General features: G+C 40.2%; 1 protein-coding gene across 2 annotated transcripts in view; it reads left to right on the top strand.

The window, feature by feature from the left end:
* Csmd1 (CUB and Sushi multiple domains 1) overlaps window positions 1-11,988 on the top strand; it is a 1,522,453-nt gene extending 1,510,465 nt beyond the window's left edge. For both annotated transcript variants that reach the window (XM_076913874.1, XM_034520246.2), the window contains 4 exons: window positions 595-707; window positions 1,471-1,558; window positions 4,845-4,977; window positions 8,659-11,988. In XM_076913874.1, the coding sequence (XP_076769989.1) occupies window positions 595-707; window positions 1,471-1,558; window positions 4,845-4,977; window positions 8,659-8,818 (494 nt within the window). In that variant the 3' untranslated portion in view covers window positions 8,819-11,988. The remainder of the gene's footprint in view (window positions 1-594; window positions 708-1,470; window positions 1,559-4,844; window positions 4,978-8,658) is intronic.
* The last annotated feature ends 434 nt before the right edge of the window (window positions 11,989-12,422 follow it).

The following is a 12,422-nucleotide window of genomic DNA, read 5'->3' as shown; positions in this document are numbered from 1 at the left end:
TTTGTATATTCCTCCTTTGATGAGGCCCTAATTGAGAGTGCAAGGCATTTTTCAGCCACATCTCTCTGGGTAGCACCACACCTATCTTTGTTCAGGTGTAGCTCACTGGTACAGATACTCGGTACCATCTGCCTGTCTCTGTGTGTGACCCTCAAAATCCTTCCACCATGATGCTTCCCTATGAATAGGACAAACCATTTCTAGAAGGAGCTGAGTCTTGAATTAGGATTTTGGTCTGTTTTCTTTATACACCTATGTCTTCGGAAGCAAATAATATATGGATGAAAATGATGATTCTTTGCATCTGCAAGTTTGAGTTCCTGTTATTTTTTTTATTAGATAGTGGTGTTGAGTTTAGGGTTATAGCTGCTTGAGAAGGATTCTTTCAAATACTTTAGTAAGAAATGATCCCTCTAAACCCATAGTCATAAAGATACTAAGGCTCAATCTTCAAAATAAAAACTTGTGTTTAAATGTTCTGTTGCCTGTGTCATGATGCCCAACTGTGCCAGTTCCTTATTGGATAGGTTAATGGCTGAGTCATTGACTCTGACTTCCTTAGTGTAGGACTGACAACTGTAACATTTTTTTCAGGGGTCTACAAGAAGGAAGAGGCCCACCTGCTTCTGAAAGCCTTTCATATCAAAGGCCCAGCAGATATTTTTGTAAGCAAGTTTGAAAATGACAACTGGGGACTCGACGGTTACGTAAGTAACTTTCTTGAAGATTTTAATATGGTCCTCCCAATTTCAGGTCTAGGCAGAGGTGACCATAATCCACTGAGAATTATGGGCAGGGGAAACACTGTCCATCCCTCAGAAACTCAGAAGGTACCCTTGAAGCATGGTCAATATACCACATCATTTGTTAGAGGCAACCACCAAATCTTTCAGATAAGAAATAAGTTGGCCCAGAGTTAAGGAATTCTTGCTGCTGAAGACAGCTGAAGACAGGTTCTTCAGTCTAGGTTAGGCTCTGCTGATCCACAACCTTCACTGTCAGAACTGTGAATATTCAGAGAACACCTAGAAAATGTTCTGAAGGCTCCAAAATCACAATCAATGAACAGAGAAAGCTCTTTCCACTTGGTGCCCTTCTCTATGAGTTAGCCATCTGCTATGACCCACTTCACTATGACAAGGTTTCACAGCCTCACAGTATGTTCTCTGGTATGGAGCTCATCAAAGTGAATCCACAGAACATGGTGTTCCCCATTTGGGAAGGTGATTGCCATGTGACCCTTTAGAATAAATGATCATGTTAGGGATCAAGCTGGCATCATGATGCTTCCTATGTTTCTTGACCTTTAACTCTATGTGATTTTCAGTTTACTTATATCACTAGAAGGAGTTGGGGAAATTTTCACTCTGGGCATGCAATATCTAAATCTGAGTGTTAACAGTTATCTTTGGTTGATAGCTGAGTTTTTTTTCTCATTCTTATGCCTTTCCCCCTTTGCCTGCATACCAGGTGTCCTCAGGACTTGAGAGAGGAGGATTCTCCTTTCAGGGTGATATACATGGAAAAGACTTCGGGAAGTTCAAGCTGGAAAGACAAGGTAAACTTACCTGTTTGTTTGTTTGTTTGTTTTCCTATAGAACAATGGTCCATTGTATCTTTACATAATCCTGCTGAAAAGAAACCATAAAGAGATGACTAAAACCATGAATAGAGGTACCAGCAGAAGTTTTAAAGCAGTATTTTTATTAATTCTTTGAGAATGTCATACAATGTATAACATTCACCCCTTTTCTGCCAACCTCTCCCAGATCTACCCCTACCTACCTACCCAGCTTCAGAATGACTCACTGGGTTAGAATAGAAACATTGCTTTCTTTATGTGCTCTGAGTTCTGCTCCCATGGAGGCCATTATCTGTGTCTACCAACAAGATGGTAGAAGCATTTGTGAAATGAGATGAGCACCATATTTTTTTCCTGAACAGCCTAGACAGCTTTATGTGCTTGCATACTTTCCATACTACATTGACTTTTGTGGTGAAGAGTGCAGCCATGCAGACTTTAATTCCAGAGACTCTTACAGAGGAAGCCAATATGGGAGTGTGCACTGGGGTGGCTGGCACTGCTACCCAGATACTCGGAGATAGTGAAGGAAAGAGATCACCTACCTATAGGTTACTGCCAAAAATAATCAGTAAGGGCAAATCATTATATTCTCTTCCCACCATCCAAAATTCAGTCTCCTGATCAAATCAGCATCAGCAGTGTCTGAGGGCCAAGACAATCTTTCAAATTGGGTTCTATTATCTGGGTATGATTGAATAGAATAAATGCATTAGACTAAGACCAGCCATGGCTATGGTCTAGATTCAAACACCAAGGACACAAACCCAAGTCATATAACAAAAGGCAGCTGATATATAAACTGTAGTCAGGCCACACCACAGTGTGGTACTCATCAAATCCAGATAGCATGTGCTAGACTAGTAAAAAAGAGTTTAGGTTACTGCACAAACTTAAGTCTGGTTCCCTGAATCATGAAGCAGCTGAGTTGTAAATCCACACACTGGAGGACATAAGAATACAGATTATATTCCTACAGATGGACACTATACTTATCTCACTCTATAAAACCTTATTAAAAACCTCAAAGAAATTGAGCCCTCCTTTGCCCTCCCTCTTTTCATTTTACCACCCTCTGGCAATGATCACACATGCCAGTGAGCTTCTCCAGAGACCATAGGGATGTCAAGGTTTACCCACACAGTGGATACTAGGAGCTCTCGTTGCCTAGAGCACGTCTTCTTCACATTACCCCATGCTTTGTAACAGAACAAAATAACAGCTTGTGTTAACAAAAAATCTTTATTCTCCTGAGATGATGACCATACTGTCAGGAAAAAAAAAAAAAAAAACAGTTTGCTTTAGAAAATAATTTGGATCCCAAGTGAGTCTCCCTTTCAGCTAATTAGAAATGCCAATGTTTTAGTGATGCCCCAGTGGCCATAGTTCATTTACGAGTACTGGTTAAAACACTTTCTTTATATAGAGATGAAAATAACAACTCCTAAATGTCTGCAGTCAATAGACAAACCAGATAAAAGTGATCATAGTTGAACAGATACTGAAGTTAATCTGAAAGATAACCTTAAAGTGAAAACATCTACAAGAAACTTAGCATGAATTGGTTTTGACAGGAAAAATGTGATCCACCAATACACACAAAATGATAAAAAATCTATAATCATGATAAATTTGAGCATTTGTTTGAATCTAAGATATATGAAAGACTACTGGGCTCCATATCACGGAAGCTGATGACTGCTAAGCCAATAATACACAAAAGTGGTTGAGTACAAGTTTCACAGATTATATACAAACACACGCCCACAAAAGATGTTGGACATTGTGTTAGGTTTTTTCCTGTTACTGGGATAAAATGTGTCCAAGCCAGCTGGACAATCAAGTGGGACCCTTAGACCCTGTGGAGAGGACTGAGATTCATAAGAAAATAAAAAGGCACAGCACGTCAAGAAGTCTGATCAAGCTGGCAAAATTTTTATTGTTCTTACTGTTATATACTCTAAAAACAGGATATGAGGAGGGGTAGGAAAAGAAGAGAGCTTTGCAGGTGAAGGAAACTATCTGCAGCTGTGGGGTCTAACTAAGTTATTCTCACAAAGCCTTTCTGTTACTAGGAATTCTAAAAACATCTATCTAGCAGGATGTTGTCTAAATCTAGAGATCAGGAGGAAGGGTTACTAAGGTGAGTTGCTATGAGGCCTTGTTTGAAGTTCTGAGAACTGACAAGTGAATCATGGAAGGTAAGCAGAAAGAAGAATAGTAGATAGAAAAGCCAAGGATGAGTGTTTGTCCCACAAAATGTTCTGACAGAGGCAGCTTAAGAGAGAAAGGCTTTCTGGCTCACAGTTCAAGTCACAGTTCATCATAGGATAAAGCAGGTGTGTGAGGGAACTGGTCACAACTCATTCAAAGTCAGAAAACAGAGAGTAGTGAATGCATGCTCAGATCCCTTTTTACTACCTACACAGTCCGAGATCTGAGTCAAGGAATGGTATTACCCATGGTGAGTGGCTCTTTCTACTTCAATAGTGCAATCAAGATAATTCCCCAGAGGCATACCCAGAGACTTATCTGACAGGTGGTTGTAGATGCTATCAAGCTGACAATTGTGATGAACCGTCCCAGACAAGATCAGTCATTGGAGAAATGGAAACCAAACCTGTATTTAGAAACAACTTTGTAGGCACTAATAAAGCTAAATAGAAAATTAAAAGTTTTAACCAAGAGGCAGAGAGATTGGAGTTCAGACTCTGCTGGTAGGATGTTCAGGAATACAACTGCTATGAAAACAACATGCAGCTCATCAAAATTAGACATAGAGTGACAGAGACAGGGACATAGGTAGAGACAGGGAGCTGTGTCCCTGCTTGGTCTGCCAAGAGAACTGGAAGTATATTTTTACACGTGTCCCAGAGACTTCAGGCATGTTATTATCACCACTCAAGAGGGAATTTCAAAAGTCCATCAACTAAAGAGTCAGAGAAATGTGGTACATACATTGATACAATGCAATTATCAGTCAGCATTAGGAAAACAATAAAATACTAATGGTTGAGACACTAGAGATGACTTGCGAGCCACAAGGCTAAGTGAAAATTCTAGAAGATTCCATTTGGATACCATGCTCAGGAAAAGAAAATCCACTGAGAGAAACTTTGATGAGCAATCTTCAGGAAAGAATATTGGGTTGCCTCACTGTGAGATGGAAATCCTGATTCTTGTGTTCATCTCTGAGACAATAATATAGACACTTTTCCACCTAAGCAGTATACAAGAACTTCACATTCCTTTTGTCTTCTAGATCCTTCCAACTCTGATGAGGACTCTTCAAATCACTACCAGGGCACCAGCAGTGGCTCCGTGGCAGCTGCGATTCTCGTTCCCTTCTTCGCTCTAATTCTTTCAGGGTTTGCATTTTACCTCTACAAACACAGGTACTGCTGAGCTGTGAGTCGCCTGCATGTGTCCGTGGCATGCTGAGTTGGTGTGAGCAATGGCATACTTGAATTCACATGCATATAGTTTTTATACAGCCGAGTAGTTGGCACAGAGTGTGGGTGTGCTTCCTTATATATGGGTATGCACACGCCAGGTTTTCTGTTAATGATTTTTATTTTGTTGCATTTTTCCATCATTTGACTTTATCTATTTTGTCAGCAGGGCGCATCCAAGCAATTAGCTTTAAAGGAATGAATTTAAAGGAACAGTTGAAGGAAAAGCATATACTTGTACTTGTAGCCAGCCATGGGAGAGTTGGATTCTTCCAGCAAGAGAGAAAGATAAAAATAAAATAGGTTTCCATGCTGTGACTCTTTCAACTCTATGAATCAAAGATATATATTGATATATATATAGATCTATTGATCTATATTGATATATAGATATATAGATATATAGATATATAGATATATAGATATATAGATATATATCAATAGATAGATAGATATAGATAGACATATAGATATATAGATATATAGATATATAGATATATAGATATATAGATATATAGATATATAGATATATAGATATATAGATATATAGATATATAGATATATAGATATATAGATGATATATAGATGGTATATAGATATCTAGATGGCATATAGATATATAGATATATATGACTTTTTCAGCAAATCAGATAGTTCTTAATATGTCTGAGTAGTTATCTGCTCCCCATCCCTTAAAAGGATATATTGACATCTATTAACTTGAAATTTCTTTTTAATAAGAAAATGTCAAAGTTTAGGGGTTTTGATATATACATTTATACTCAAATGAATGGGTTTCTGTCTTTGGAGTTAATATGCATGCACATACATTTTTTTAAAGGCACTGTAGGCAGGCTAGGGATGAACTATACTGATGGAACACTTGTGTAAGATGCACAAGACCCTAGGACCTATCCCACTGCATGCCTGTAATCCCAGCATCCGGGAGGTAAAGAAAGGAAGACCAGGTGTTCAGTATCATCTTCAACTACAAAGAGAGTTTAATTCTAGCCTGGGCTACAAGAGACCCTGTCTGAAATGAACACCGACTGTGGAGGATTCAGTTTGTGTGTTTACTCTACATGGATAATATATTTCTTGGAAAACTTGTTATGTGCTAACTCATTCCAAAATTCTATTTGAAATTTTTTAAGTAGTACAATTTTAAATAGTACAATTATGATCCCCAGACACGATGTTAACACTTAAGTGTATCACTCGTTTGCTTATGTAATGCACACATTTCTACTTAGTCATTATTATACAAACAAAACTAAAGTGAGGATATTTTATAAAAAAAAGTATGCAATAAACTTCTTTAAAAGTATACTGCCTTATACATAAGAAAACATGATATCCAAAGACTATTCGTAGTTTGTAGCTATGTCTTTTCTTGCCTATGGCTATCAGTGTTCTAAGTTTACAAATACAACCACAGGAAAGAACTGGCAGATATTGGCCACTTTCTGCACACCTTGGTCCTAGGGAATGAAGAAAGAACAGACATGGAGAAACATGCAGAGAAAAGCTGGGCTAGTCATCCATGTACAGCAGGAACAGCACCAACCATGCAACAACCCAGAACTTCATTACGTTCATCACAGGAGGAGGGGTGGGTTTGTCTTGGTTGGAGGTTTCTATGAGGGAGAAGTCTCAGGTTGCAGTCGTTCTGGAGGAGGAAGATGCTATTTTTAGCACACATTGTCAACATCACACTTGGACTAAAGGAAGGCTTTGCCATCCCTCTAAGCATTACCCTTATATGGAAACCTTTGCCACCATGGTGCAGCGAATACTGGGTCCTTGATATGGCTGTACCTGTGCCAAACAATACACATTTACAAAAGGCTTCCTCTGCTCCCAACAGACCTGTAACTGCATTGTTATCAATTACTTTGAAGAAAACAGTACCCTACACAACAGGTCCTGGAGACTTAGGCTCCTTTCTGCTGATGTGGTTGCAGCTGCCAGATGTCCTGCAATACCACATGGCAGGAAGCACTTTTCTTTTAAAGAAGCAGGAATTAAAATCCTTCTTCTTATGGAGTTTATTCTGTGTTGACAGCAACAGCAGGGATTCATAATCCCTGTAAATTTATATTCACCCATCTACCGTCCTCAATGCAAGGGCAGGTCTGGCCTGTTAGAAAGGCTTTCCTACCTTTTGACCCTGTCAGGTATGTTGGAAGCCTCTGCTTCTCTCTCAGCTCTGAGACCAGCTGGACAGTTCCCTGTGTGTCAGAGAATCAGGCCCCAGGCTTTAGCAGAGAGGCTAACACACACCTCTGTGGGTCAGAATCAATTGTCCTTGACAATGACAATGACAATATTGTATAAGCATCTACATTCATCCATGAGTTAAATGAGTTCTGAAGTGTAAAACAGGGTGCCATAGGTTTATTCAGAACATTACAGCGTGTGTCAGGTACTTCCATGAAGGGATGTAGGGAGAGGCTTCCACACTGAGACACCAGCCAGACACAAGCTATCAATGAACTCTGCTGCCTTGTCCAGATGCCTTTGGTGTCATTGTGATGGATTCCCCTGACCTCAATCCATACATGCTGAGAGGGCTGCATGGTAAATATAAAAAGAAGCCATGTTTTTCTCTCGGGCTTATTGGGGAAGAACTAGGGCCATTGTGATGAGCAGATCCAGAGAATCCTTTATCTCTATACCCAGCCATGTAAGAAAGATGAATACTTTTGAAAAAAGAGAGCGTGTGGAGAGCCAGAGTGCCGGCCTTCACTGAGTACTTTTCTTTTGAGTCCTTGGTATAAACACTAAGTATTTTGGGTTCCCTACCCCACATTTAAACTCCAATAAAGACATTCCTTAATGATGTGGCTGGTCATTGCTTAGCAAACACCCTAAAGTCCCCATAGGTTGGAGTCACTTTCTCTCATTCACCCATATTAAGAAGAGGTTCTTCGGATGCTGAGACCATAGCCAAATGTTAGGTGACACGGAGGGAATCCTACTTAAGAAAAGGAGGAAGGACTGTAGGAGCCAGAAGGGTCAAGGACACCACAGGGAAACCTACAGAATCAACAAATCTGGACTCACAGGGGCTATCAGAGACTGAACCAACAATCAGTGAGCCTACATGGGTCTAGCTTAGGCTCTCTGTATATGTTCTAGCTGTGTAGCTTGATGTTTTATGGGACTTCTAAGAGAATGAGCAGGGCCTGTTTCTGACACCTTTTTCTGCATTTTGGTCCCCTTTCCTCCTACTCAGTTGCCCCATCCAGCCTTAACATAAAGGGAGGTGCCCAGTCTTATTGCAACTTGATATGCCATGTTTGGTTGCAACCACTAGGAGGTCTACCCTATTTTGAAGGGAAACTGAGGAGGAATGGATGGGGAGAGGGATGAGAGAAAAGACTGAGAGGAAGAGATTGGGGCAGACTGCAATCAGGTTGTAGTATGTAAAGAATAAATTTAATAAAGTCAACAAAAGATGCAGAAGCGGTTTTTAAAGAGTCAACTACAGTGAAATAGCTGCAATGCCCCACCCTCTCCATAACCTTACAGGGATACTTTCTGCTAAGAAAGCATAGAGACTGGGTGGAGGCTGTGTCATTGCAGTTAAGGATCTGACTATGTTCTCTCTTTTCTCTTTAGAACAAGACCAAAAGTTCAATATAATGGCTATGCTGGCCATGAAAACAGTAATGGACAAGCTTCATTTGAAAACCCCATGTATGATACAAACTTAAAACCCACAGAGGCCAAGGCTGTGAGGTTTGACACGACTCTGAACACAGTGTGTACAGTGGTATAGCCCTCAGTGCCCCCTAGGACCGATTCATAGCCATACCTCTGATGGACAAGCAGTAAAATCCTTTGGTGCCATATACCACCCCCCTTCTACTCTTGCCTTGCTGCAGCAACCTTGGCCATCGTCTGCTGGCATAACGCAGTGGGAATTTCCTCTCAATCATGACCGAGTCTTCTGAGGATCAAATTGTGAATACATCTTCATCTGGAAAGTGGATTATCAAAGCCTGGCTGCTGCATCCACCAGAAATCAAGATACCGACAATGACGAGGGCAAGGAAGACTGCAGAGTCTTACAGACAGGTGGTACTTAATGCCTCTGACTTTTGTGTCTCTGTGTGGCCAGAATGCCTTTGGATGTAGTCTTCTGAGCATATGGATACATCCTTTAGGTGCGGCAACAAAATGGTAGCAGATATGTGTTTTGTGTTTTTCTTTTCTTTTTATCCCTATTCACTGGACATGAATTCTTTACAAAAGAAAAGCCTTCCTGGAGAAGACACCTTCTGGAAAATGCACACACGTACACTTGCTTCACTCTGCCCTGCCTGAGACATGAGCTCTGCGGATCTTCAGGTTCCACTGGACGTCCATCACCCAACAGGGATGTTTGCAGATCTCACAGTCGGAGCTGCTCCATCCCAGAATTCTTGATGCTCAACATTTTGCACTAGTGTGTTAAGAACGACTAAGTCTGATTTCTAAACAAGCTGTTTCCACAGGGTTTGTGTTCACTATACATTGTACATAAGCATTTTCTCATATTGTATTCTCAAGCAAAAGATGCCACCGTCAGTTAAGTTGGAATGTAAAAGAAAGTGTCCCTAGATATAGCACAGATTTTTAAAGGGAGATAGTACTAGTATGCTGAAGAAGTTATATTATTATCACTTCTGTTGGCCACATTTATGTGTCAAATCCATTGCCCACCCCCGGTGGTAGAAATGAAACCACATATTCCCCTTGATTTCTCCCCTTCATGTGCATACAACTATTGTCTTCACCATACTAATTGACAACAGGGGGCTCCAGCAATGTCCGTTTTTCATGTACAGTTGTGAATAGTAATTTATTTTAGGTAGCTCATGAACTCAGTTCACAGTGCAGTCTTCCCTTCTGGATTGTTTCCTTTCTCTGTTCTGTAGCAGCACCCTCCCAGAATGCATTGAGAGTCTTATCTCACAGCCACACCCAAGCTCAGAGGAATCAAAAAAGAAATCAAAGTCCAAATCAGAATCGGAAGGGCAGGCGCCGCTCGCACACCCTCATGATGATCTGTTTTATAGATTGTTTGCCTTTCTTGCAAAAAAAAAAAAAAATCATTACAGTGATTTTTGAAACGTTTAAAATTCCTTACGGATAGACTGTCTATTATGATATATGTAAGATAGGTGGTATGGCCAACAGGGATAAAATATACAGCCTGAAGACAAGGCAGGGCCAGAGAAATGTCTGTAAGAAATTCAAAGAGAAGATCATGTTTATTTTTATTTATATTTGTTTGATAAAAGTATTTTTGGAAATATAATGCTTATTTTATTATTTGATGTTTCATGCACAGTTCACGTGGTAAAAATCCCCCCTTTGCACATCCCAGATTTGCACTGATAACATGGGTCAGGATGTCATGCTGACATTCTGTTTGCTGTGGTGACTACATTCATGCCTAGCTTTAAGACAGGTGGATCTGTCTATCTACATGATGTTTAAATTCAAGACTTCCCAGAGGACACTGAGTAAAAGAATATTGGCTTATGGCTTTGGAAGTTCAGCATTCTGAGCATTCCAGAGGCCCGCTGGGCTCCCTCTTTCCAGCCAGCTCTTCTTGCAAGGGCTGTCTATTGTGTCAGGACTCCTGACTTCTTCTGTTGACACTCTATCCACTGGGATTCATAGTTTAGGACTCCATGTCCTAGGAAGGAGTTTTGACATCGGTTCCTCCAGCCAAGCCAACACACATCCATGGGATTCTTCTGGGTCCACAGAGGTTCTTCATTGGCTCCTTGGAAAATTCAGATGATGTCAGCAAGAGTGTGCTTCTAGCCACACATTGAGCCAAAACAAAACAGAGAACATCAGAAGGTCCACGGACCAGAGTGCGCAAGGGAGAACAGGGTTACTATATATATTAGATGTATATAAAAACACACACAAAAACATATATATATATATTGTACATATCTAAGTTTGAGTCACTCAGACTAGGTGCAAAATGCTGACTTTGGAGTCTAAACTAATGTCTCTTGTCCCCACATCCCTGGCCTCTTTGCTGGCCAGTTACATTAAGAAGACTTGACTCAGACAGGGCATACATACATGCAAGAAGCCACATCATCAGACCAGTGTCGTTTTCCTTTGTGTGCAAACTGATTTACAGCTACCAGACTGCATCGTGGTATTTAAAACCAACATACAATATTGAGCAGTAATCTCAGTTGAGAGCCTAGCTCAATCCTTCCTAAGGTGTGTGTGTGTGTGTGTGTGTGTGTGTGTGTGTGGTGTTTCACCAGGTCTCAGAGGCATTGAAGACCTATCAGGACAGTCAGGAACACCTTCCTCAGTGAGGTCTCGACTTTTCCCTGAAGCGCCCAGAGCACAGTGAGGAGACACGCTATGAGTGACAGATTACGTGTGCTTCGAAGCTGTTCAACTGTTGCTTATCTTTGCCCATCTTGCCTTCAGGCTAGCTGCAATAATTTTTTTCTTCTGTAAAATATTTTGTAAACAATAACAACAACAACAACAAAAGCTATTATTAAAAAGGGAGAAAAGAAAGCTGGCATTATGATCAGGAAAACCATCCATTCTCGCTGCCCCACCCTCCTGTCTCCTCCACACGCTGCTGTCACAACGTAGGTGCGGAAGACCTTTTTGTACAGAGATATATTTTTTATGAAGAATTTGTAAAATTATTAAATATGCTGTAATTTTTTGATTAATGTAGGTAAATTGTTAAAAAAAAAATAAATGTTTTTACAATACAAAACTGTAATTTTCCCGATAATGTAACATTACCCTCTCTAGCTGATTTTCGGTTCCAATCCTATTTGACATGTATTAATATTAAGGCGGCCTGTTAAAATGAACAGTATCTTTTTGTCAAAAAAAATTATAAAGAGAGTGTAACATAACCTGTGTAATGCCACCTATCTTTAAAGCAAATCAGAGTTCTAATTAAATATTTAATTTTAGATTTCTATTTTTGTGTGAATTTATTTTAGCTTTACCATATACAAGGAAGTCTCTGGCAGGGGAGGGACCAAACAGAAGTGTTCTGAGTAATCCTTTATAACATTAAGAATAAAGTTCAATCTTTTCCCAAGCCAGTGGCATCATGGGCATCATGAGTAATGAGCACACAAAGCTGGGGAGATGGGTCAGGTGCTGATGTGTTTGCTATACAAGCATGTGGATCTGAGTTTGATCCCAGCATCCCTGTGAAGAAAGGAAGTGTGATAGGGTTGAAGGAATAGTCTTGAGTTTTGCCTCTTCAATTGGGAAGTCTTTTTTGTAAACTTCTACAACCTCTAGAGGTGGCATGTCAGAGGATACAGATGCCTATAACAGTACATCAAGCACCACTCCAGATAAAAGCCCAGCAAATAGCC

Source organism: Arvicanthis niloticus, chromosome 16 (genome assembly GCF_011762505.2).
Source record: "Arvicanthis niloticus isolate mArvNil1 chromosome 16, mArvNil1.pat.X, whole genome shotgun sequence".
NCBI classification, from domain to species: domain Eukaryota; kingdom Metazoa; phylum Chordata; class Mammalia; order Rodentia; family Muridae; genus Arvicanthis; species Arvicanthis niloticus.
Note: the sequence above shows the minus strand (reverse complement) of the source record. Positions and strands in the feature narration are given on the sequence as shown.